Source organism: Canis aureus, chromosome 14, assembly GCF_053574225.1.
Source record: "Canis aureus isolate CA01 chromosome 14, VMU_Caureus_v.1.0, whole genome shotgun sequence".
Lineage (NCBI taxonomy): Eukaryota > Metazoa > Chordata > Mammalia > Carnivora > Canidae > Canis > Canis aureus.
Window position 1 is genome coordinate 48050868 of NC_135624.1, and position 27182 is coordinate 48078049.

At 37.0% G+C, this 27182-nt stretch overlaps 1 protein-coding gene across 5 annotated transcripts; it reads left to right on the plus strand.

Annotated features, from left to right (window-relative positions):
• On the plus strand, nt 1-26440 carry OCIAD1 (OCIA domain containing 1). 5 transcript variants are annotated; one of them, XM_077847959.1, is made up of 9 exons: nt 9-194; nt 1721-1783; nt 2701-2781; nt 10178-10231; nt 15940-15987; nt 16947-17082; nt 18688-18863; nt 23134-23286; nt 25909-26440. In XM_077847959.1, exons 2-9 carry the CDS (start codon nt 1726-1728, stop codon nt 25944-25946), a joined length of 744 nt encoding a protein of 247 aa, XP_077704085.1. In that variant the 5' UTR covers nt 9-194; nt 1721-1725; the 3' UTR covers nt 25947-26440. The 5 variants fall into 5 exon arrangements, with proteins under 5 accessions (XP_077704090.1, XP_077704089.1, XP_077704085.1 ...); XM_077847962.1 differs by lacking the exon at nt 9-194 and adding an exon at nt 230-348; XM_077847960.1 differs by lacking the exon at nt 9-194 and adding an exon at nt 1236-1519.
• The last annotated feature ends 742 nt before the right edge of the window (nt 26441-27182 follow it).

Sequence of the window (27182 nt, forward strand, 5' to 3'; positions counted from 1 at the left end):
GAGCCCGTATCTGGGTGGCTTCCGGGAGGCCGAGCGTCGCTCGGCTCCCCACCCCCACCTCCGCTGCGGCGTCGCGCGCCCGCCGGCCCGCCCGCCTCCGCGCGCTGTTCTTCCTCCTTGACCCGCGTCGGGTCCCCCTCCAGGCCCGGATCCCCGCGGCTACCCGCGCCGTCGCTCGCCGCCGTCGCCCGGAGGTGGGTGAGGTGACGCGGAGAGCCGCCGTTCCGCCCCCCACCCCCACCCCCGCCCGGCCGCCGCCTCCGCGCCCTCCGCCATCTTCCCGCCTGAGAGGGTGGGCCGGGCGCGCCCGGGGCCCGAGTGCCGCCGCGGGCGGGGACGCTGTGGCAGGTGGGGACGCGCATATTGAGGCGAGCGGGGCGGGAGACGGTCGTGGGCCGACGACGGTTCAGGATTTTTTAAAAAATTAATTTATTATTTATTTATTTATTGACTTTATTTTTTTTAGCTGTGCGTTGAGAGGTTAAGAGTGGCGTGGTGTGAAGGGGCCTCGTTGGCCCTGCTGCAGGGTGTCTGAGGTGGGGATACGCTCACGCTGCTTACTCCATCTTTAGGCTGGAAGCGGCCTGTCGAGCGACCTCTCCGTCCGGGAGTTCACGTGAGCCTGTTTGTCGTAGCGGGGGCTGGGCGGCGGGCAGGCCCTACGGTGGCCCGCGGGGGCCCGACCTCCTGCCTCCCGCCCCCACGCCCGTGCCCGTCGCTTGGCACGGTGCCCAGCGCTCATTCCAGGACCTACGCGGTTCTCTGACGTGTTGGTCTCAAGTCCCGAGCGAGGGGTCGGGAAGAAAAATAATAAAAAAAAAAAGTATGTTCTTGAATTGTGTGCATTTTTTAAATTTATTCTTAAAGATTATATTATTTATTTATCAGAGACACAGAGAGGCAGAGGCACAGGCAGAGGGAGCAGCAGGCGCCACGCAGGGAGCCCGACGTGGAACTTGATCCCGGGTCTCTGGGATCACACCCCCAGGTTGCAGGCGGCGCTAAACCGCTGCGCAACCGGGGCTGCCCTTTTTCTTTTTCTTTTTCTTTTTTTGCTTTTTATTTTTTTATTATTATTCTTTTAAATCGTACCTATTCGTAAGTGTCTAGGGAGCGGGGAAAGTGGAGGACACCGGATTTGCCGTCAGCCTTAGCGGCGGGGGCAGCGATGTGACGTCATTGTCCTTCAGGGTCTGTGGCGCAGTGCTTTGTGGGAAAGGCGGAGTGTCTCCGGTGGCCATTATTTGCTTCTTTGAGAACGGAAGCCCAGCAGTGAATTTCTGGGCTGTCTCTTCCGCCGTTTTGGAAAATCACGGTTATCACGCACATACTTCTGAAAGGCCCAAAATCTAGGATGACGTGAAATAATCCAGCTTTAGGAGGAGAAATAATCCATGTCTTTGATCTCTTTTTTACATCTTAATTTGACCTAGTCTGTCGATAAATAATGATAAAGGATCTATTTTCTTTTCCACTTAAGGGACCTAAGATGAGTAACCAGTTCCAAATTAGTTAACAGGTCTGTTGCTTGTTGTATTTAGGTCACTATTTTTATTAATGTCAAGTCCTCCCGATGTAGTAAGAAGTGTTTAGTTAATGATTGGTGCGTGCTTGCCTGCCCTGTTGACTAGTGATTTTACTGTACTGTGTCCTAGTTTATTTTGGTCTATCTAATGATTCCTGATACTTAAATTTTTTTGTTTTTGTTTTTTTGATGCAGGAAACATGAACGGGAGGGCTGATTTTCGAGAGCCAAATGCAGAAGTTCCAAGACCAATTCCCCGTAACTATCAAATATTTATAATTAGAAGCATGTTCAGTGTAGAAAAACTCACTGCCTTATGTGATAGTAGCTGGACTGGCTTCACCCAGGGGCTCACGTGGTTTAATGATCTGTTATCATCCTGAAATTCTTTTTTTCTTTCTTTTTTTTTTTTTTTTTTTTTTTAAGATTTGTTTATTTTAGAGCTAGCGTTGTGGGAATGGGGTAGGAGAGAGAATCCCATGTCACATACTTACTGTGCCACCCAACTCCCCACCTTGAAATTCTTAATAATTTGAACAGATGGTCCCACATTTTTTTTTAAAGATTGTATTTATTCATGAGAGACAGAGAGGGAGAGAGGCAGAGGGAGAAGCAGGCTCCATGCAGGGAGCTGGACATAGGACTCGATTCTAGGGCTCCGGGGGTCGCGTGCTGGGCTGAAGGCAGCGCTAAACCTCTGAGCCACCTGGGCTGCCCTGGTCCCACATGTTCATGTTGCCTTGGACCAAGATGCTACATTATGTAGCCAGTCCTGATAGATGGTAGCACTGACTTCTCTTTGAAGTCAAAGTCTGCTTTTTAAAAGTTACCAGCTTACTGTTTAGAGACAGACTCTTAACCATGGGGAACAAACAGGGCTGCTGGAGGGGAGGTGGGTGGGGGGATGGGGTAATGAGTGATGGGCATGAGGGAGGGTGGTGATGTGATGAGCACTGCAACCGACAAATCCCTAAATTCTAGTTTTGAAACTAATAATACACTATATGTCAACTAAATTGAATTTAATTTTTAAGAATTTGTGAGCCAGTTTCACGCATTTAAAATTTTTTTTTTAAAAATTGGGTGTGTTTTGTTAATGTTTAGACTGAATTAAATTTTTAGGCTTAGCTTTTCCATGGATATTTTAATGTTTGCCAATTTCCCTTGGTGAAAAGACATAGGGGCTGATTACATTCCAACAGAGGAAGAAAGAAGAGTCTTTGCGGAGTGCAATGACGAAAGCTTTTGGTTCAGATGTAAGTTGAATTTTCTAATCAACAAAATTTGACCTTTAGTACCTGAAATTATTGTGACATCATATAGAAAAAATTGGCACACTTTGGTGTGGTGTGGTTCTTGCTAAAAGAGGTTAAGGGAAACAAATTGTGCATAAAGTAATGATTTCTAGAACTTTATTCAAGACCATAAGTTAATTTTGTTGGTAACAGTGATAGCTAACATTTATTGAGTATACATGGATTATATAAAAACAACCCAATTGGGTTGATAACTATTAACCCTTACTTTATAAATGAAGAAATTGAAGTTTAGAGATGTTAAATGAATTACCTGGTGTTCTACAGCTGGTAAATTGTTATGTCTGGATGTGAAGCTGGGTCTGAGACAGAAGCTTGTGATTTTAAATTCTTAGACTTCTGACTATTATATGATAAAACCTAGTTAAAAAAAAAAACCTAGTTAGTTCCCATTTTATTTTTGTGAAATATTGTTACACTGTTAGCTCCTGATTTGTGACTAGAGACCTTCTACGTGAAGATTTTTTTTTTAAATACAGAGAATGTTGAAGGCATTAAACAATCTTACTTTTTTTTTTTTTTAATTTTTATTTATTTATGATAGTCACAGAGAGAGAGAGAGAGAGAGGCAGAGGGAGAAGCAGGCTCAATGCACCAGGAGCCCGATGTGGGATTCGATCCCGGGTCTCCAGGATCGCGCCCTGGGCCAAAGGCAGGCGCTAAACCGTTGCGCCACCCAGGGATCCCACAATCTTACTTTTGAACAGAGTCCTGAAGCTGCTTCATGTGGTCACTACAGTCCTTTCAAATAAAGTAATTTTTTTTTTTAAGATTTTACTTATTTTTGAGAGAGAGAGCTCTAGCCCGAGCAGGGGTGAGGGAAAGCAGAAGCAGACTCCTTGCAGAGCATTACAGCTAGGACTTGAGGTAAATGAAGAAGAATGTCAGAGAACACTTAGATGAAAGGAACAGTGAGCAAAGGCAGAGTCTACAATAACTTGATCTTTACTGGAGTCCTGAGGCTGAATTGATTGGAATAGGAATCTTCTGTTGGAAGTACAAAATAAACATAACACCAAGAAGTTAAAAGATTTGATTCATAATATACTTTTGGTTCAAGGGCCAGAACAGTTGTAATTTTTTTTAAGGATTTTATTTATTTATTCATGAGAGACCTGCAGAGACAGAGGCAGAGGGAAAAGCAGGCCTCCTCTGGGGAGCCCTATGTAGGACTCGATCCCAGGACCCTGGGATCACCATCTGAGCCAAAGGCAGATGCTCAATCACTGAGCCACCCCCGTGCCCAGTTTGTAAATTTTTAAGAGGAAGCTTAGGTAGCAGTGTGCAGGATGGGTTAGAAGGATGAGAAGTTATGTTTTTTGAAGTCTGTTACGAACTTTTGGCAGCAGCTCAGGCTTGCAGTTATTGAGATATTAATCAAAGTATCATTTGGAGAACAGAAGATGGGTGGTATTGAAATATTTTTTTAAAGGATACATAGGATTTTTAAATAAACAGAGTATAAGGGGTATTAACTTCAAGATATCTAGCTTAGGAAACTAGTGATGACTTTACTGGTTAAAAGATGTTTAATAGGAGTTAGAAGTTTAGTTTGGACACTTTCCTCGTGTAACATCTGATTGCAGAAGATTGGTAAGCAACTAGAGAGGAGCAAAGGTGTATGAGAAATTAGGGTTTGAGGTATAGTTGTGTTGGTGAATTCAAGGAATTGGGTGTAGAAATAAAAGTATAAAACTGGTAATATCTGTCATGTGGCTAAAATGTAGGAATAGAATACATGACAGAAGTTTGGGTAGCATGCTTGGGTAAGGCAACAAGAGGTAGGGAAAGAATCAACAGAGACCAAAAAGATAATAGGACCTTTCATAAAATCCTGGGCATTTTATCTTTCGTTCAAATATTCAGAGACTTACAGAGCTTTCAAGCTAGAGAGAACCTGAGTAAGAATTAGATGATGGTGCACATCTGCAGTGAGAATAATTCTTTTAGATCTATAGTTGTCATGGATCAGAGACCTGTAAAAAGTGTCCATGACTCATAGTTTGGGAATAATTTCTCAGGGAACTCAGTTGTACTCTGGCAACAGATAAATGATCTTTGTGGATTACCTAGAGTAGATAGATAAAACAATCTATCTACAAACAATAGATAGTGGATTACCTAGAGTAGATAGATGAAACAATCTATCTACAAACAATAGATAAAACAATAAAACAATTTTCAAGTCTATTGTTGACACAGAATTAAGAAAAAAACAAGTCTGGTGGAGAGAGGTTTGGGATCGTTGTAATGTTGGGCTTATGGCCACAAAGCTATTATGGTGTTTAGATTAATTTCTGGCTGATAAACTTATTGTGCAAGTATAACATTCTAAATAGCTAAAACAGCATTATGCTAGAAATATTGAAGGGCGGTGATCAGTAGGCAGAGCACTCATGTATCTTAGAAGTAGAACATGTAGTATATGAGCAACAGAAGCCTTAGTAACTCTGTGTATTCAAACAGATTAAATATGGGGAGCCTAGCTGGTTCATTCCGTAGAGCCTGTGACTCTTGATCTTGGGGATGTAAGTTTGAGCCACACGTTGGGTGTAGAGATTACGTAAAAATGTTTTTAAAAACCCTGGATTAATTACAAGTTTGAAAGCACACAATAAAGAGAGGTTAAAACCCAGCTTACTAGCTGTCTACCATATCTGGATTACTGGAAGATTACTGAATAACTTAGATATTACTACATTAATAAGTAATGATTACTTTTAAAACACATAGGCTAGGTGTTGCCTATTGCAGCGACATCAAACATGGAAAACAGAGAACCTTGGCTATAACCGCAGAGAACAGGCATTTTAGCATACAGTTATCAGGAGAACTAATAGTCCTGCATTAGGAAATTTTGTACGTTAACATTTACATCTTCGTATAAGGATGTGCATGCTTACGTATTTCAAATATGCAGTATGTGATGTTAACATTTATATAAATGAGTTAATGGAATACGTGTTTGGAGAGTATCATCTTACGTCCATTGTGGTTTTTTTAGATTTTATTTATTTATTTATACATGAGAGGCAGAGGGAGAGGCATAGAGAGAGGCAGTCCCCTCGCGGGGAGCCCGATGCAAGACTCTATCCCAGGACTCCAGGATCACGCCCTGGGCCAGAGGCAGGCACTCAACTGCTGAGCCACCCAGGCGTCCCATGTCCATTGATTTTTAAAAAGGTGTGATGAAAGTAGGAATGAGTAGAAAAAGTACTTACGAAGGTAATTTTTATACATTTTTTAGATCTATTAAATATATTCATCTTGGTTTAAAGTCACATTTGATCTAGAGTTTATTTAAAGTAACTTGTTTATTTCTACTTCAATTGCTTTTAATTTTAAAATGTAATTGTGAAGGGATCTTATTTTCAGTTGCTTGAAATTGTGGTCCTATGTACTAACCACAAACCGGTTCTATTTGTGCCCAAACATACAGGTAATGAAGGAATCTACATAAAAGGGTTGGGGTTAGCGTAATATGTATTAATGTTACAGTAGTTCTCAACCTCTGGAATTACTAAAAAGATACACGAATTCATATTGATTGGTTTTATGCATCATTTATAGATTTTGTGAATAGTATACATGTGTACTAACTGGTTTTCGTTTTCCTTTTAATTTTTTTCCTTTTTTTTTTTTTTTAAGATTTTATTTACTTATTCATGAGAGACCGAGAGAGAGAAGGCAGAGACACAAGCAGAGAGAGAAGCGGGCTCCATGCCGGGAGCTCATTGTGGGACTCCAGGATCAAGCCCTGGGCCAGAGGCAGGCGCTCAACCTCTGAGCCACCCAGGCGTCCCTAAAGACTTTTTTTTTAAGATTTTATTTTTATTTATTCATAAGAGACACAGAGAGAGAGAGAGAGGCAGAGACACAGGCAGAGGGAGAAGCAGGCTCCACACAGGGTGCCTGACGTGGGACCCAATCCCGGGTCTCCAGGATCAGGCCCTGGGCTGAAGGTGGTGCTAAACCACTGAGCCACCCGGGCTGCCCTAAAGATTTTATTTTTAAGTAATCTCCACCCATCATGGGGCTTGAACCCACAACCTGAAAATCAAGAGTTGCAAGCTCCACTGTCTGAGCCAGCCAATGCCTCTGTACTAGTTGTTTTTAATGAGACAGTATAGTGAATGATGAGTATAGACTTTGGTGCCTATCTGGATCCAAATCCCAGCCCCATCACTTAGCTTTGAGATTTTGGGCAAGCACCTGCTGTCTATGCCTCAGTTTCCTTATCTATATAATGGGGATAACATTTCATGGGATTATTATGGGGATTAATTCAATTTATTTTTTTTAATTCAATTTATTTTTTAAGTATTAAGCTTTCTATATTAAATGGGTATTAGTGCTACTGTGATGGACAAAATACAAATTTCAGTTGAACACAGTTATGAATTTAAAATAGCATTTTGAAAAAAAAATAGCATTTTGTTGTTGTAAGAGTAGAGGGAATTTTAAGGAGTTTAAGGAATTTTAGGGGTCCTTGTATTGGATATGGTTCAGACCAGGGTCATGATGCAAAATAGCTTTTGGTTAACAGTATTATTGGTTTGCCTAAAGTAACATTATTTAGACTCAGATAGGAGTCACATACTGCAGTGGAAAATGCCATGGACCTGGCTGGGGGTCAGGAGACTTGGGTTTTTTTGTTTTGTTTTGTTTTTAAGATTTTATTTATTCCTGAGAAACAGAGACAGAGGCAGAGGGAGAAGCAGGCTCCCTGTGGAGAGCCCCATATGGCACTTGATCCTGGGACTCCAGGATCACTCCCTGAGCCCAAGGCAGGGGTTCAACCACTGAGCCACCCAGGTGCCCAAGAGACTTGGGTTTTAGTTCCAGCTCTACCACAAACTATCTATGTTGCTTTTAAGCACATGACTTGTTCTTTCTGAATATCCGTTTACTCTGGTTAGAATAAAGACTTGATAATCTCTGAATTTTAGTTCAGTTTTAGCATTCTCTTTTACTGTGACATGAGTTAGACTTTAGTTCTAATCCATTATCCTTTATAGCATGAAAATAAGTTGAGATTTATGCAAAGATACAGTAGTGAATGACAGAACTAGTACTAGAATTTTCTTGACCAAACTGTTACTCTCTGCATTATACCATCTTGGCCTAAGGACGAAGTGAAATGGGAACAGCATTGTCCATTGTAGAGATGGCCAACTGACTCTCGACACCTTTTATCCTTGTATGATTCTTCAGTGCTTCCATCTTGCAATCTTCAAATTCAACGGAAGGGGAAAAAATGATAAATTATATTGATGATGCTATAATGAAAAGGGACTTGTCCTTCAAAAACTTTAAGTGGTAATATGTAAAGATATTTTAACCAACCAACCTTCAAGAAAGCATTTTTCTTGCAAAAGTAAAATCCGTTCATAAATAGTAGACCAAGGATTCAAATGTTGGGGTTTCTGTATATTGTGTCTGATGGCAAAGCTAATGCCCTACTCCAGAATTAGGGTTTTTAATTATGAAATCTCTAATAATAATTTGGATGTCTTACTTATTTTAGTTCTTAAATTGCTCATATAGTCTGGACCAGCGTTGAGCAAACTATAGCCTAAGGGCAAAATCTGTTTTGTACGGCCATGAGCTAAGAATAATTTTTACATTTTTATTTTAGATGGTTGAAAAAAAAATCAAAAAGATAATATTTTGTTACATGTGAAAGTCACATGTTTATATTTTTGCATCCATAAATTTTTATTGGAACACGTCTATGTTCATTTGTTTACTATTGTCTCAATGCTTTTGCTTTAAAATGGCAATTGAGTAGATGAGGCAGAGAAACCTGTGGTCCACAGAATCTAAAATATTTACCATCTGGGTCTTTATAGAACATTTCCCAACCCCTGGTCTGAAACTGTGCAGTCCAATGTAGCAGCCACATGTAGCTATTTAAGTTTGAAATCATTCATAGCAGAAATGATACAAAGTAAAATCAGCAAAAGGGAAGGAGTGTGGGGTAAAGTCCAGAGGAGACCAGACACAGGCTTCCATAACTTCTCTGCTGGTAGAGTCACACACAAAAGGACAACTCCAGCTATGAGTTGTGATAACATGAGTGAAGTGTTATCTACCAAGGAATCTCAGTAGAGACTCAGTGCCTGGGGTTCTTCCTGGGAACTGGTGGGTCACATAGGCTCAGCCTACCAAATGCCAAAATTCCAGACTCCAAAAGAAAGCAGGTATTCAGGATAAGCTGTATTTGTTTAAGCAGTTTAGGCACAGTGAGCCACTTATCATTCAGGTCAAGTTTTATATCACTTATAGGGAACTGTTTACCAGTCATGTTCCCACACATCAGTAAAGACCTAGTAAGGGGATCTTTTTGAGGATAGCAGCCTCAGGGCTCCTATTTTAAATCTAATGCACACTCCTTAGCCTGGGAAACATGGATACAGACTACTACCATCATCACAGAAAATTCTGTTGGACAGTACGGGTGTAGAAAACTGATTTTTAATTATGAGCTCCTTTGAGATTATGATGGAGAATTTTGAATTTTTCACTCTGGGTTAATATGTGTATATATTTTGTAGACTTTTTAAAATTAAGAATAGTTGACACACAGTGTTACATTATGTAATATTTTCACCTGGTTTTAAGGAATTCATTGGTTTAGAAGAAAAAACATTAGTATTTAAAATATATACTTGTGTATTCTTGCCCCCATCACCGTGTAATTGTGGACAAGTACTTCTTGCATTTTGGTTCACACAGTGTACCACAGAACTTTAAAGCTTGCGCTCTGGTATGAGACTGTTAGAATCTGGAACTGCCATCGAAGTAGTTATATGGCCTTGGGCAAACTACTTAACATCTCTGAGTTCCAGTTTCCTTATCTTTAGAAGGGTAGTAATTAAAGCTGTACCTTAGAGATACAGTAAAAAGTAAATGAGAAAATGTATATAAGGCTCTTGACATGGGCCATGGAATTTAGTTATTATTCAGTAGTGGATCTTATTGTGTATAATAATACTTCTTGCCTCTCATTAATTTATTCCCCCTTACTCTAATTCAGAAATTACTTTTGGTCCTTATTTAGTATGTTGTCTTAATTGATGATATTAGCGAATGGCTCTCTTAAAGCCAAATCTAAATAGTTCTTGAATTACATTGTTCAGTATTTGTAATAGTGTCTTAAATTTAAAATGTTTCTTTTATATTTCTGACTGTATGTAATACAGCTTTTAAAAATGAAAAAAATCTCTTAAAGATCTTAATTGTGTGACATACTGCCTAGATGATTTTACTGACACTTATGAACTCAAATTTTTTTCCTTTTGTTGATGCTGACAAGTTCTTTTTCCTCCTTTAGCTGTGCCTTTGGCTGCCACAAGTATGTTGATTACTCAAGGATTAATTAGTAAAGGTAAATATTTAAACTTGAAGTTTATTTGGCATTTTGGATATCATTATAGTTTTATATATTATTTTCCTGATTTTTAGATAAAGTATAATAATGTATCATTATACATGTCATTGATAAAGTTCTGCAACCTCAGGAGAGTTATGTCTCCATGAACCCACTGACTCAGATATACTGATTTGAGAATTTGATGTCCTCCAACACTGTAGCAACATTAACAATCTATAAGAGCAAAAAAGTAACAAAACCTGCAGAAGGTTTGTAGGAAGTAGTGACATCATCACTATCATCATTGTTACCCTAGGATCTTGTTAGAAATACAAATTCATGGGCCCCATTCCAGACCTTGTTTTTTTTTTAAATAAAAAAGATTATTTATTCATGAAAGACAGAGAGAGAGAGAGGCAGAGACATAGGCAGAGGAAGAAGCAGGCTCTCCGTGGGGAGTCCAATGTGGGACTCCATCCTGGGACTCCAGGATCACAACCTGAGCGAAGGCAAATGCTCAACTGCTGAGCCCCACCCAGGCATCCCCAGACCTCCTTAATCAGGATCTTTGAGGATAGTGCTTAGGACTCTGTTTTAACAAGCTCCAGGTGATTCTTTTGCACTGGTTTAAAGATCAGTAGGTGCTGGCTCCTTAAACCAGAGCTTTGCCTTATACTAAGAGTGGTGGGACACTTTGTCCCAAATTCTCTTGGTGTGAATATTACAGTGGTTTGCTCCTACACATAACTGATTACACACAAAATAAGTGAAGCAAAAATTCCATTTTTTTAGTTACAGATATGTTGTGATAGAACGGTTTTCAGGTAAAGTGAATGAAAATGTTAGAACCTGTAACAGGACAAATTTTTCTTACAGCTAAAAATACTCCTGGCTGCTTGGTCACCATTTGGTGATTGACTTGTCATCAATGGCAGTTTATGCCTCCATGATTTAATCTACAAAAGTCATACCATGATCAACAATATTGTTCCAAAGTTTTCCTTTGTAATTGTAAGGTCTGAGCCTGGAGTAGATTTCAGTAATCCATTTTTTATTTTTAATTTTCAATTTTTCAAAGATTTTATTTGAGAGCGAGAGCGAGCTTTTGCTTGCATGTGAGTGGAGGAGGGGGCAGAGGGAGAGGGAGACAGAATCTTAAGCAGTCTCCACACCCAGTGTGGAGCCTGATGCAGGGCTCGATCTTGTGACCTTGAGATCATGACCTAAGCAAAAACCAAGAGTCGGACACTTAACTGACTGAGCCACCCCGGTGCCCTTCCAATATTTTTTTTTTTTTTTTTTTTTTTTTTTTAGAAAGGCTGAAAATGATTTAACCTGGTTTATGGAATAATGTTTATTATATAACTTTGTCCCGGTTGGTTGTTGTTACTGTTGGGATTTTGATAATTTGGAATAAAAATACAAAAAAGAACATTATTAGTTACGTAACAGTTTCCCAGGATTAAGTTGTTTTTTTTTTTTTTTTTTAATTGTTAAATTGTACTGGGTATTTGTTTTGGATGTAGTATTCTAATAAAGTCAGTCTCAAAAAAAGAAATTGGAAGACTTTAGAAAAGGAATTCAGAATCCACCAAAACATTTTGAAGATTTTATTTCTTCATGAGAGACACACAGAGAGACAGGCAGAGGGAGAAGCAGGCTCCCTTCAGGGAGCCCGATGTGGGACTCGATCCCAGAACCCCAGCTTTGAGATCTTAGCTAAAGGCGGACGCTCAGCCTCTGAGCCACCCAGGCATCCCAAGTCATTTTGCATTTAATCAAAATGCCTGGTATTTTGTATACACATTCATCCACAATGTGTCATACTTAACATAGTCTTAGCTCCATCACTACTTGTTCCCATTCTTTCAGAACATTTAAACATGCCCAGGTCTGTTCTAACTTGAGAACACAAAAAAGAAAAATCTTCCCTCACATCCCTTTTCAACTGTCGTCAGCTGTCTTGCATTTGAAGCCAGACTTCACAAATGAGTACTTCACTTTTTACTTCTTTTAACCCAATACAGTCTGTGTAAAGAGATTATGCATATGTTCTGACATTTACCAGAACTTTAAAAGGTTACTAGCACAACCTCCTTGTTGCTTAAGTTCGATGGGCAGTTTTTGTTCTTGATGGATGTTGGACTTTAACCAATCTTTGAAACAGTTCTCTTCCTCTGGTTTCTGTGACAGCGTATTCGGATTTTTCTCCTGCTTCTGGCAACTCCATTTTTTCATGTTTTTTGAGTGTCTGATAGATATTATACACTGTTTTTGGTTGATAGCACTAGAAGACAAAAATTCATGACCTGTTGGTACTTGTATTTTAATGCGGGTTTTCATCTTCCACTTGTTCTTCAGAGTTCTACTTTGATTCTTAGTCTTCAGTCTGTGGAAACTATTACCCAACGATAATGTCGCCTTCAGTGACCATTTCGTGCTCTAAAACCCCCATGATTATCCCTAGCCTACGTATCTGCTCCAGAACCATATTCTGCATATCTTCAGATGAATGGCCCTCACAGGCTCTTCAGAATGACTTACTTGATCTCAAGCCGAGTCCATTTCCCCCCAAACCAGTTTCTCCATTGTCCCCATGTCTGAATGGTATCACTCTTCATTCAAGAAACTGAGGCATTCTCCTTAACTTCTGACCCTTATTTGCCTTACCCAGTGAATGTTCATTCTAGTCCAGCTCTTAAATATCTCTGTAAACTATTTCTGTCTACACTACCACTGTAATTAATGCAGCCGTCTGTTGCCAAGAGTATTGAATTAGCCTTCAACAAGTCTGTTTGCCTCTATTCTTGCTACTTCCCCCTTAGGAAACAGGCTATCTCTGGCACTGATCAGAGGGCAAAACTAAAAACTCTGAGGGATAAAGAAAACATCATGTTTACTGTTACGTTTCTACTTTGTAGTGTTTGTTGTAAATGGTCTGTGACTATTTGGGACAGAATGAAGGAATAGTTCTTTTGTATGAAAGTAGGTATTATCGTCTTCTCATCTTAGTTGTATAACTAAAGCTAATAGCATAACTTGTTTTTATATTTCATATACATGAAATCCTACAATTAAACATTCTTTTGTATACGTTATAAGATTCATCCAGTGGTGAAAGCTAAATGAAAGAATATATCCTGTCCATAAAATGAAAAACTAAATATTGTCAATATGGCAATTTCCATAACCAGTGGTATGGTGGAATTGGCTTGTATCACTTCCAAAAAGCTGATTGTTAAATTTTCAAGAACTTGGCAAGCCAGTGTTTAATCCCTCGGTAGCTCGAAATAGGTCTGGTGCAAGTATTTTCTCCACAGAAATTGACCAGTGTTACAAATCTGGGATTTTTATTTGGAGAGCTGGTTTTTGAGCATGTCACTAGATTAATCCACACTGATGCCTGTAATTGTAGATTGTATATTCTTCTTGCCGTATAGTTTTCTGTTTTGTTTTGCTTTTTTTTTTTTTTTTTTTTTTTTTTTTTTTAGTTTTCTGTTTTGTATATACGACAGCAGTTTTATCCATCCTGTTGTATGTTGGCAATTGGGTAATTTCCAGTTTTGACTATTACAAATGTTCTGTGCGTACAGCATCTTTCAGTAGACATTTTGCTGGGTCATAGTTTATGTATATTTTTAGCTACTGCCAAACTTTCTAAATTGTTTGGACTCATTTATACTCTCAGATCAATGTATTAGTAGTTATGTTTGTGTTACATTAGCTCCAACACTTAATCTTTTCATGTCCCTTGAACTTTTAGCCATTGTGGTGAGGAAACAGTAATACTGATTGCATTGTGATTTTAAGTTACATCTCCCTAATGAAGTTGAGGACCTTTTCTTTTGTTTATAGCTCACTTAAATATATTCTTTTTTGATGAAGTATCTGTCCAAGTCTGTTGTCCATTTTTTCCATTGGATTGTCTTTTTCTATTGGTTTTGTGAGGGTTTTCTATGTCTTCTAGAAGTGAGTCTTGTTAGATATATGTATTGTGATTACTTTTTCCCACTGATTAACTGTAGTTCTTAATATGATAGAGTCTGATTTATCATGAGGGCGTTTTGTGCTCCGAGATCTTTGTCTGTTAAAAGGATGCAAAGAATCTCTTTTTTTTTTCTATAAGCTTTGTTTTTTCTTTCATACTTAAATTTTCAAGTCATTTGGAATGGTTTTTGAATACAGGCATATCTCGTTTTATTGTGCTTCACTTTATTGTGCTTCACAGTGCTTATGGCAACTCTGCTTTGAACAGGTCTCATTGGCACCATTTTTTTCAACAACATTTGCTCAGTTTTGTGTCTCTGTGACACATTTTGGCAATTCTCAGAATCTTTCAAACGTTCTCAACATTTGTGATGGTGATCTGTGATCGATCAGTGATTACAACTCTAAAAGCTCAGATGATGGTTAGCATTTCTTAGCAATAAATATTTAATGTATGTATATCTTATTTTTTAAACATAATGCCATTGCACACTTAATACATAACTTTTATATGTGCTGGGAAACAGAAAAATTCATTTGACTTCCTTTATTGTGATTCTCCCTTTACTGTGGTGCCATTGAACTGAACGTGCAATATTTCTGAGGTGTGCCTGTGTTGTATGAGGTAGGACTAAGGTACATTTTTCCCCCCATTATGGAAATGAAGGTGACCCAGCACCATACTTTGAAAGGATTGTCAGTGTTCACTGCATGCAGTGTTGCCTTTATCATGTCTATGTGTGGATCTGTTTCTCGACTCTCTTCTGGTTTTGATCAGTTTATCTACTCTTGTACTTACAACTGTCTTGATTACTACAGTTTTTATTATAGATCTTGATATTTGTTGGTAGTCAGTTTTCCAGTTTTGTTTTTCAATATTCCCTTTGTTCTCAGTTCTTTGTGTTTCCACATGATTTGTAGAATAAGTTTTTCAACTTTTAGGAACACTTTCTTTGATTTTTAATTGGGATTGCATTGAATTTATAGATGAATTTATGGAAATTGCCATATTGACAATATTTAGTTTTTCATTTTATGGACATGGATATATTCCTCCATTTAGCTTTCAGTTGTCTCAGTAAGTTTTGTAGTTTTCAGTGTATAAATCTTTCATATTTTTCATTAGATTACTTCCTGGTTCTTTGATTTTTTTTTTGGTGCTGTAATTTGTATCTTTCAAAAAAGTTTGGTCTGTTTCTGGTATGTAGAAATCATACATATTTTTCATATTGACTTTGTATCAAGTGATCTTGCTAAATTCTTCAAAGAGATTCTAGAGTCTTTTATATTTTCTTCATATTTCTATTGATGTTGAATTTATTTGGTTCTCTCATTTATTTCTTTAAAGATTTTACTTATTTGAGAGCATGCATGCACGCACAAGTGGGTCGCGGCAGAGGGAGAAGCAGACTTCCCGTTGAGCAGGGAGCCCATTGTAGGATTCAGTCCCAGAACTCTGGGATCATGACTTGAGCCGAAAGCAGACACTTCACCAACTGAGCCACCTAAGCACCTAACTTTTTAAAAACTGCTTTTGTCTCACAGAAGAGACTAGATTATGACTCACCGAAATAGTTTTCTTGCATTTTTTACCACAGTTTGTGTCATTGTCTTACATACCTTTAGCATAAATTTGGCATAACCCTATTTTATTTTAATAACAGCTAAAGCATATTAATTATATAAATGTGTCTGTTCTAACAATGTGACTCAGAAATATATACTCTTATCTTTAGGAATCCTTTCAAGTCATCCCAAATATGGTTCCATCCCTAAACTAATATGTAAGTATGGACAACACTAGTTTTCTTACCTAAGTAAAATAGTTTTAGTAAATGTTTTGTCATGCCCAACTCATAACAGTTTTTGATTATTTGTTTTGACCAGCTTATTTAAGCTTTTCATTAAATGGACTAGTTGACTACTTGGGCATTTTATTGTTAGGATTAAGAATTATAAAGTATTTGAAAGAGGATTTTTTTTCTTTTACAATATAATAAAATTAATCTGTAAAGATACATAGTATTTTAAAATAAATTCTCTGGTTTATGAGGAAAGAAAATAGTCCAGATATATTGATTAATCAAAGTAAAATGTCTTTTAAAATTAAGTCTAACTTTAAAAAATCTCTTTACGTTTTAAAATGTAAGTAAGCATAATTTATATATTATAGTATGGTTTATAGGAAGGACGCTAAATTGCTTTAAAAAAGAACACTCCAGTCTTTCTATGAATCTTTCCAAGTTAGTCTCTTTTTTTTTTTTTCCAAGTTAGTCTCTTTTATATTGGAAATAAACACATAAGACAACAGTAGCTACATTTATATACCACTTCATAATTCATTACTTTAAGGGATTTCTTGCACGTAGTTTTAAAAAGTGTTATGAAATTAGCTGGGTAATTAGTATGGATTCCCATTTTATAGGAAAAGAAATGACCTGAAATCCCCATGACTAGGCTAGAACTCTGTTTTGAGTCTCCATTCCATTATACCTTTACCACATCTTTCCTGTCTGTACTAATAATTAGTAAAGTGGAATTTATGTATCATGTTGCTGTTTTATTTTGGATTATTTTGTTTTGTGAAAGTGAATTAGATCTACAGAATCTGTGTTTTAAGATCACATTTCTTTTTTTTTTTTTTTTTTTAAGATCACATTTCTTAAAAAGTATCCTTTTAGGAAAGATTTTTATTTAAATGGGCACACTGAGTAACATTTTTTGTTTGTTTTTTACAAATAAGTTGCTTGTATCATGGGATACTTTGCTGGAAAGCTTTCTTACGTGAAAACTTGCCAAGAGAAGTTCAAAAATCTGGAGAATTCCCCTCTTGGAGAAGCTTTACGCTCAGGACAGGCCCGGCGATCTTCACCATCTGGGTAGGCCAAATTCTTTTTTTTATTGAAGGTTTTTAATTTTAGCTTAAAAAAAAAATTGTAACTGGATATTGCTATGATTTAGGGCATGAAACATTATGTAACCTGAAGGATCATTGGAAACTTGCCGTTTTGCAGCAAGCTAAAGCTATTTTATTTTTAAAAGTGGATTAAAATTTGTCTACCTTTGTTTTATTTTTATTTATTTATTTGAGTAAACTCTGCCCACAACTTGGGGCTTGAACTCAGGACCCCAAGATCAAAAGCCGCCATGCTGTACCAACTGAGCAAGCCAGGTTGCCTCTACCTTTGTTTTATTTTTTTTTTATTTTTATTTTTTTAAATTTTTATTTATTTATGATAGTCACACAGAGAGAGAGAGAGGCAGAGACACAGGCAGAGGGAGGAGCAGGCTCCATGCACCGGGAGCCCGATGTGGGATTCGATCCCAGGTCTCCAGGATCGCGCCCTGGGCCAAAGACAGGCTCTAAACCGCTGCGCCACCCAGGGATCCCCTCTACTTTTGTTTTAAATACAGAATCACATCCTGTTGCGAGCATTTATACTAGGATTTTAATTTGGCAAACACCTTTGATTACTATATTTTGGACTTTTGAATTTCCAAATTTTAGCAGTCTCATTTCTTAACAAATTTCAACTTTTTAATCCTGTTGTTTAAAATACTAGGGAAATTATCTAAGTATATAGTATATTGTTTTAATTATCTAAGTATAAATAAATGAATCTGTCCACCTGGATAGGTAGATAACTAATAATGTAATTAAGTATAATTAGTTGATAAATTATTATAAGTGGTAAGCCCCATGAAAGCTAGTATTTCATATCTGCTTTATCAAAATAGCATTTACGGCCTGCTAGCTGTGGAAGTAACTTCCCAGTTAATGTGGGAACTGGACACATTTTTCATTTGAAATACTTTATTCTTTGCAAGTACTTTTTTAAAAGATTTTATTTATTTTAGAGAGTGAGAGAGACCATACATGAGCAGGGAGGGAGAAGGAGGGGAAAAGAATTTTAAGCATGGGACTCTGTTCCATGACCCTGAGAGTTGGACACTTAACTGATGGAGCTACCCAGGCACCCCTCCAAGGACTTTAAACACATTAAAATGATCTCTGAAGTAGGGCGCCTGGGTGGTTTAGTTGGTTAAGGAGTTGATTCTTGATTTTGCTTCAGGTCACGATCTCAGGGATGTGACATTAAGTCCTGCATTGGGAATCCCTGCTCAGTGGGGAGTCTGCTTGAGGTGTCCCTCCCCTGCCCCTCCCCACTGGCAGATTCTCTCTCTCTCTCTCTCTCTTTCTCAAGTAAATCTTTTAAGAAAATGATCTCTGAAGCTTAGGAATTAGAAAATTGAATATACACTTTTCTTCTGTATTAAGGGTGATCGTTTTTAAGTTGTATAAATGGGTCAAAATATTTTTAAAATTTTTGTGGCAGAGAAAAACATTTCATTTAATTGTAATAAGTAACAATGTTAAAGTTACATAATTCCTTTAAAAAGTAAGATAACTAGTTTTCATACCAGAACACTTTTTTTTAGGGTATAGGCAATAATTTGCATTTCGTATACAATATGATTTACAGGCACTATTCTCAGAAGTCAAAATATGACTCAAATGTGAGTGGTCATTCATCTTTTGTGACGTCTCCAGCAGCAGACGACCTAGAAAAAGAGATGCTTCCTCATTATGAGCCAATTCCATTCAGTGCTTCTATGAATGAATCTACTCCCACTGGTATTACTGATCATATTGCCCAAGGTAGAAACTTCTCTTGAAATGAATTTCAGCATTTTATGGTCCAACGTATGTATAAACTTTATTGATGACTTTTTCTTCTGGATATCACCTGTACGTTTCACCATCAGCCTAAACTCAGCATGTTTGTTCATTTGTTTCTTCATTCATTTAACATTTTATGACGTCCAGTAGGTGTCAGGCACTCAGCTAGGTTTGGAAGAAGTACAAATGAATGAGACCTGGTTCTTGTCCTTGAGAAACTCTCTTAGACTGCTAGAAGATATAGAAATATAAGGAAAAATTGCTAATGTGTCTTATTAATTGAAAATACTAACAAAGTTAGTGATTATAGCAAAGAAGTGATAAATTGGACCTTGGGGAAGCTTCAGAGAGGTTACACTTGTTAGGCTGGTCTTAAAGGCTTTCGGCTTCTTTGTCTATAATATGAGAAAAATAATAATTACCTGCCTTACAGAACTGTTGTCAAGTGAGAAAATCCATGTGAAAATGCTTTGTGAAGTTTGTGTAAATACTAGCTTTGAAGATCACAGAATGTAAGTGCAACAACATCAACTTTGGATTAAGGCCTGGATTTGAAAGAATGACATTTTGCTAGCTATGTGACTTTAGGCAGGTAATACCTTGTGATCCCTTTAGTTTCTTGATCTCTCCTCTCTCAAAGAACTTTGGGAGTGAGATGAAATAATCAGAGGTAATGCCTGTCAAGTCATAGGCTCTCAATAGTTGTTTCCTTCCTTTGTTTTTTCAGTCTAATTTGGGGTGACAAGTGAAGAATTAAGAAGTACAATTTGAAAAAAAAAAAAAAAAGAAGTACAATTTGCAGTTCCTTATCTAAAAATCCTAAAAACCAAAAAGCTTTGACAACCACAAACTTTATTTTTTATTTTTTTTAATTCATTTTTTATAACCTGCAGCTTGAACACCCGACCCCAAGATAGGAGTTGCACGCTCTACCAACTGAGCCAGCCAGCCACCCCTCCAAAGCTCTTTTCTTTTTACAGTTAAACTGATGATCACATCTGACTTAACTGATTTCAAACCCTGACCTAAACTGACATGGCTATTTATCTTTATCTTAATATGATTATTGCTGCTTCAGACCTCTGAATGGTTAGATATTAAGTAAAATACGGGCTATATACTATGACCTCTTTCTAAAATCTGAGAAACTGAATTTTGAAACATTTCTTTTTTTTTTTTTTTTTTTTAATTTTTATTTATTTATGATAGTCACAGAGAGAGAGAGAGAGAGGCAGAGACATAGGCAGAGGGAGAAGCAGGCTCCATGCACCGGCAGCCCGACGTGGGATTCGATCCCGGGTCTCCAGGATCGCGCCCTGGGCCAAAGGCAGGCGCCAAACCACTGCGCCACCCAGGGATCCCAATTTTGAAACATTTCCGACTAGAGTTTTGGATAAGGAATTGTGGATAGAATATTCTTCGAAAATGTTGGCTTTAATGCAAACACCATAAACCAGTAACTATGAGGAACAAACAAGATTAAAGGAACATTTGGGCTTTTGCTGTTTATGAAGGGAAAGATTTCGATCTAGGTGTAGCTTAAAGGGAAGGAATGGAAACAGTGGGGAGAAATTGATTATAGGTCAGTTCAGGTTCTAGAGGTTGTAGAAGGGGTTCTAGGTAGGTTAGAAAGTAAAGCAGCCACTAAATGTATATGGCTATTTAAATTAATTAAAATTTAAATCAGATGGAAAATTCAATTCCTCAGTTGCTTTGTAGCACTTCAATTGTTCACTAGCCACATGTGCTAGTGGCTACTCTGTTGGAATGATTGCAGATAAAGAACATTCTCATTGCAGAAAATGATATTGGACAGCATTGCCTTAGAGCAAGTTGGAGTGGGGACAGTGAGGATGAACATTTTGGAAAGGAAGAAACAGAAGAGAATGGAAATTAAAGTAGACAGACATTCCTAAGTGGATGAAAGGTGTTGAGTCTTGACACCACCCCCCCTCCCCTTTTGGAAACCAAGACCTTCCAGTTAGTCAGAAAGGGAAGGAGGTAGGAGGCAGGTTAGGCAAGAGTGGTTAGTTATTTTATCTTCAAAGGCAGCTGTTCTTACTTCTCACTGCAGCTCTCATTTGCCTACTCAAGTTCAAATCCGTTCTTGTATTCTAGTCATGCATCACTTCTTCCCTTGTAATTTCATCTTTCTTCCATTTGCATTAGAAAATTCCATTCCATGTTGCACAATTCCTTTTCCAAATAAAAGCAGAGACAAAAAGCCCCTTGGTATCTGCCCACAGACTACAGCAAGGCCCATATTTTAATATATTTTATGTCCTCAAGAGCAGCCATCTATTCATCCACTGCTCTGCTTTCTCAACCCTTTTTCTAAGTCGAGATTGTGCTCTTTGACTACCTTCTACATGGGCCAGTCCTGGCCTCCCCTGCTTTGCCCCAACTGCCGTTCTCTCTTAGCAGGATGCTCTCCCCTTTTGTGAAAGTCTTGTTTGCCCTATTTGGTTCTGCTTCCTTTTCCCAGGAATTGAGTTATTAATCTTTCAAAGTAGAAAGCGCTCCTTCATTGTGTTAGGAGATTTATCATAGATAGTTTATTATAGTTAGATTTAAATCAATGCTGTTTTATATTTTATTCCTTCCAGCTCTTTATAACCTTCCCTAAGTAGTAAATCATGCTCCCTACACAATGCAGAATATTTTCATTGGGCTTTGTAAAGTGGAAAAAATTCTCCCTAATCTTCTGATTTATGTTTCCATTATTTGTCACAGCATTTTGGAACCAAGAAGTATTTTTCTTTTCAGTGAGATAAAGCATTAGACCTGGAAGGAACTTTAGAGATAGATCATCTGGGCAGACTTTTGTATTTCACAATTGAAAAAACCAAGATTCAAAGAAGTTTAGTGATTTGCCCAAGGACGTTCACGGATTGTTGGCAAAGTGCAAATGAGAATTTAGGGTTCCTAACGAATAATCTAGGACACACCGTTTCCTTCAGAATTGTAAAAATATCATTGTGGTGAAGGGAAATGAGTTTCATAATTACTAATGAAATGTGAGTGCTTTTTATTTTTATTTTTATTTTATTTTATTTTTTTTTGCGAGTGCTTTTTAAACCCAATATATGGCTATAATATTTTTCTTTGCATTCTTTTTTTAGCAAAAACTTAGTTTTCAAGAATGGTATACTCTAATTAGAAATGTATTACTTGGTGTCAGTGCAGTATACTTTGTAGCAAAATAAAAGGTTATGCTTGAAAACATTTAACATGTTATTATAGTGGTTTGAAAATTCTGATTATTCACTGGGACCTTACTGTAGAGTTCGAAAATACCACTTATAAAAACTGCTTTTTAAAAAATTATTTTAATTAATATGATTATATTAACAAAATAATATGCCCAATTTGTATGTAAAAACCTCTTTGAGAAATACTACTTCTGGAGTAGTATATAAGATTTGTAAGTTAAGTAGTTGACGGAATGTTAGGTTAGCATGAGTTCATTTCTTTGGGCTTTTTTTTTTTACTGGTTATACATTTTGTAAACTGATACTTGCTTCTTCCTTCTAGTAGTAAGAGTAACCACTTATCTATTTTTACATCAGTACTTAACTCTTTGATGATACATGATGCTACCTTGACTTTGGGAGAGATAAAGAATAAATGCTGGTTCCCCGGCCAAAATGATCATTGCCACTTTTTTCTACCTCAGTATTGCTCCGTTACACCTGAGTAAAAATGATGCCTGTGGTGATCAAAGGCTGTGTTTTATACTTTTCAACAGCTATTTTCAAGTGTGTTTAAGCATAAAGATATTCTTTAATAGTTATTTGTGTATAGCCTCTGGTTATAGGAACATTCAACTATGGAAATACTACTAAGTAAAATATATACACTGTCAAGTTTTGTTCCATTGTCCCTAGTAGGATATATTTCTAATTATATAAGCATTATGAATAATTTTCTAGTTTAAAACACTAGCATTATAGTGAGTATAAACTGCGTTGATATATATTACAATATCCATTCTTCTGGCCATGGTTACCTTTTAATTTTTTATGTTGATTTTAAATTTTAGAAATAAAAGCTTAAAAGTGTAAGAGAAAGGCAGTTTTTGTTTTGTAATTATCTTGGGGAAAATCTGGTACCTTTGGAATGGTGGTAATGATTTGGTCTTTCATTTTACTTTATTCTGTTTTATTGTAGGTAAGCATTTATAAAACTTACTTACTTTGGGTTTACTCAAATCCTTTTATCACCATTTATTAACTGTTTGTTGTTTTAGGACCTGATCCCAACCCTGAAGAAAGTCCTAAAAGAAAAAATATTACATATGAGGAATTAAGGAATAAGAACAGAGAGTCATATGAAGTAACTTTAACACATAAGACTGACCCCTCAGTCAGGCCTATGCAGGAAAGAGTGCCAAAAAAAGAAGGTATGGTAGTTTAGTCTGAAATCACTTTACTCTCTAGGGTTGGAAACTGCAGCATTAGTTAAAAATGTTAATTATACTAATATGTGATTTAATTCCTCAAGCAATTAACCAAAATAACATTTTTTTTAAAAGACTAGTTCTGTCACAATTACCAGTTTTTCCTTTTCTAAGGTATTTCAAAGACCATTTTGTGTTAGAAAATAATCAAGTCCAAAAAAAAAATAAATAAATAATCAAGTCCAAATAGTGGCATGACTTAAGACAGTAGGACTACTTTTAATACATTGTAGAAATTATAAATCCATTTGAATATTTTCTTTTATCAGGAGTCACTTTGGGATGTAGTAAGTGTTTTTTAAGCGATGCATCAATTGCATAAAACCAGATCTGATTGCCGAGGTGTATAATAGGCTGTAATGCCACTTTGAGCAGAGCGAGAGAATCCTGATTGAGTAATGAAATTGATTGTCTCATATGTTTTGTGAAATTGAAATAGAGTTATATGCATTACATACCAGCTTTTAGGGCACTTCCAAGAGAGGAGTTTGACCTTTTTTTCAGTAGTACTTTTGCTCTATAATTAATTACAAATTGAAAAATCACAGTTTGTGTTCATTCCTTTTGGAATAGCTATACATTAACCAAAGGAAATTTTCTGACACAGAAGTTTACCCCTAATAAAAGAAGGCATTTGGAACGGGTACATACCTGTTTGTGTAGAATTTTATGATGTCTTTTTTGAGGAATTTTAGAGAATCATTGTTTAAGGTTTTCTAGTTATTACTTTAAAAAAAAATAAGTGGAAGGAAGAGGTCCTTGGTACCTTCTTGAGAGTCCTATGCCAACAGAAAATGCAAAAATACATAAAAACCTTGCATATTTTTTATTTTGGTCTTTTAGAATCTTTCTAATCGTTAGTGGTTGGTTCATTTAGAATTCTGTTTTATAACAATTATGGATAATACCGCTGCCATTAATGTTTAAAAATCCAGCTTTAAAATAGATTTGTAATAAAAAATACTGGATGTTTTTCGTTAATAATTAACCTTTAGCATAAACGTTTTGCATTTGGTGGCCATTAATTTGTAATATGTAGACTTACTGGTACATTGTTCCACTAATTTGAGGATTTAGACTGTAAGCTCCATAAGGGGCAGGCAGTAGCATTTCTCTCATTTTTGTAATCTTTTCTGTTACATGTCTGCATGGCTTAGTACTCTGCGCTGATGTAGCAGATATGAAGTGTTTTGGTTGGGCCTCAGTTATAAAGGTTAACAAAAGGAAATGAGGTAGATCTTTAGCATTTGCTGGGTTTTGACATTTGTGGTTTTGACTGAACAGTCGTAAAGTTCTGTTACATGACACAGTAATGTGAAATAATTTTTTTCTTCTTCCTCAAGAGAGCTGATTTTTTTTGCGTGTGCTTTCTATAATTTAAAGAAAAAAGTTATGAAATAGTTTGAGTGATTATTTTTTTTAGAATGTTCTATTTTGGAATTGACAGAAAATTTGACATTAGTACAGTGTAGATTCACTTGGTCAGAAAGTGTCAGAGTTTTCAGCTTTAGTTTGTGTCGATTGTGTTGGTTGACATTCTGTGTTTGCTGACATTTATCAAAGCTAGAAATTAAGACTGAGAAATCCCCAAAACATAAACATATTATCAATTAGCCATCAGGGCAATGATGGCAGTGCACATGATAACAGCTTCTAAAAGACTATCTTAAAAATAAATAAATAAAAATAAATAAATAAAAGACTATCTTAGACTCACAAGGGGATGAAAACTAGGGGAAAAGGCAAAATAGGAGAAAAGTATATAATATCTTAGTAAATAATGAAATAGTTAGACTTAAACAGTCTCTCTGAAAGAATCTTGGGGAAGGAGTCCCTGGTCCATACTTTGGTAACCGCTCCTTTATGTCTTATATGAACATTCGAGTCTTCCGAAGAGTTGTAATCCGCAAGTGAAGGCTATGTAGAAGAGAGGTTGAAAGTAAAAGAGTAAAGAAGACAAAAGAGCCTATTTCAAAATGTAATTTTATGTAAAATGCAGGGATATTGGAAACCCATTTCCTTATATAGTATTAACAGCTCGTGGGGGAGAAGAATGAATTAACTACAACCTGAAGACTTGATCATTTCTGTTATGGTGTTTTTTGTGAAAAACAAAATTCAAATGCTTGTTACTATTTTTTATTTCCTGGTAATTTTTTCTTTTTTGATATGTGCTATATAATATATACCACAGTATGGTGAAGTTGTAAAGATATGTCCGTGCTTTGGACCTAAACAGACCTGTATTCAGAGTTCAGTTCTATTTGCTTTATTAGGCTGGTACCTTGGGCAAGTTACTAATCTGATTTCTCACCCTTAAAATGGGGATTGTGTTTACTTTATAAGGTTGTTATGAGGATCAAATACTTAGGTAAAGTTTCTGATAGAGTGCATCATTACTTATATCCAACCTTCAGTTCACAAAAGTCTCACTAGCCCCTTTCTCTTATGTGCATTTGTTGGAAATGAGAGAGAAACATGGTTTTCATCATACTAGCAAATTTAGAATAGTATCTTTCACTTACTACTATTTGGAATCATCAATTATTTGTGCTTTTTTCCTAGTCAAAGTAAACAAATATGGAGATACTTGGGATGAGTGAAAAATTGCATCATTGGACCTACTGAAGGAGTTTCAATATCCAGCTTCATCTAGGTGGTCATGAATATCTGCATGCTTTGAGCTCAGCAGCAGTCTTCATAAACACATTTAAAACTAGAACCTGGGTTCTTGTGGTTTGGCTTATTAAAATGATGTTTAAAAACAGACTTTAATGTGAATATTGTGTGGATGTATTCACCTTGAGGAACTATAGGAATGATGGTATTATACCATGATCACATACAGTTTGTGAAATCATTTTTAAGTTACAGGGTAAGGATGCTTTTATGAAACTGTAAAGAGATTGTAATACTCTAGATCAGCATATATTGAAGATACAGATCTGCATGTTGAATGGGGGGGTGGGGGGAGCAAGTGTAATTTTAAGTGTTAAGCTTCACATCCAAAAACTATTAAAAAGCCTTTCTCCAGTGTTTGCTGTATTCACTTATTAATGTTTATGATAAATAAAATATAAAGGAACATGCATCTTCATTGATTTCATGGTGTTACTGTTTGTAATCTCTGTATAAGTGGTGTTTTGTAGGGATAGGGAATTTGGTCAGATTGTGACTCCTGTAAATAAACATAGTAAATAGTTCAACACCTTAAAGCAGTGGTTGTATTTGAAAAATTTGCAGATTCCACACCTTCATTATTACCTAATGTTTGTTTCTGGTTCAGGTGAATGGGAAATGAAATTAGTTTCCTCTGAAGTCTACTTACTCACGTTGCCCGCCTACCAGAAACCTGGCAAACCAGTTATTGTAAATCCCCAAACTTGGTGGCTTAACAGTGGTCATGTTTTACCTCCGTTTTCTCTGTGGGTCCTGATTAAGGAAGGACTCAGCTGACTGATGCGGCTGTGTCTGAGGTCCTCCAGGTGCTAGATGCTTCCTACAGCAGGGAACTAGAGCAGCTGGGGTCTCGCCAGGGCATCTCTCCCTTCATTTGATTTCAGGACCTTGCCGTGACCCTTGGGTGGGTTTGTGGGCTCCTCACAACACGGTGTGCTCAGGACAGACTGTTCATGCGACTACTTAAGGCTCTAATGGTCCAGCAACAAGTCAGAAGCTGCATTGCCTTTTATCTCTGACCTGGCCTCAGTCCTATAGCATCACTCCTTCACCAGCCTGCCTATCAAAGGGCAGAAACCTAAGACTCCCACTTAGTCACATTTTTAGAAGAACCAGTCAAGGAGGCTGTGGGCACCTGGGTGGCTCAGTCGATTAAGTGG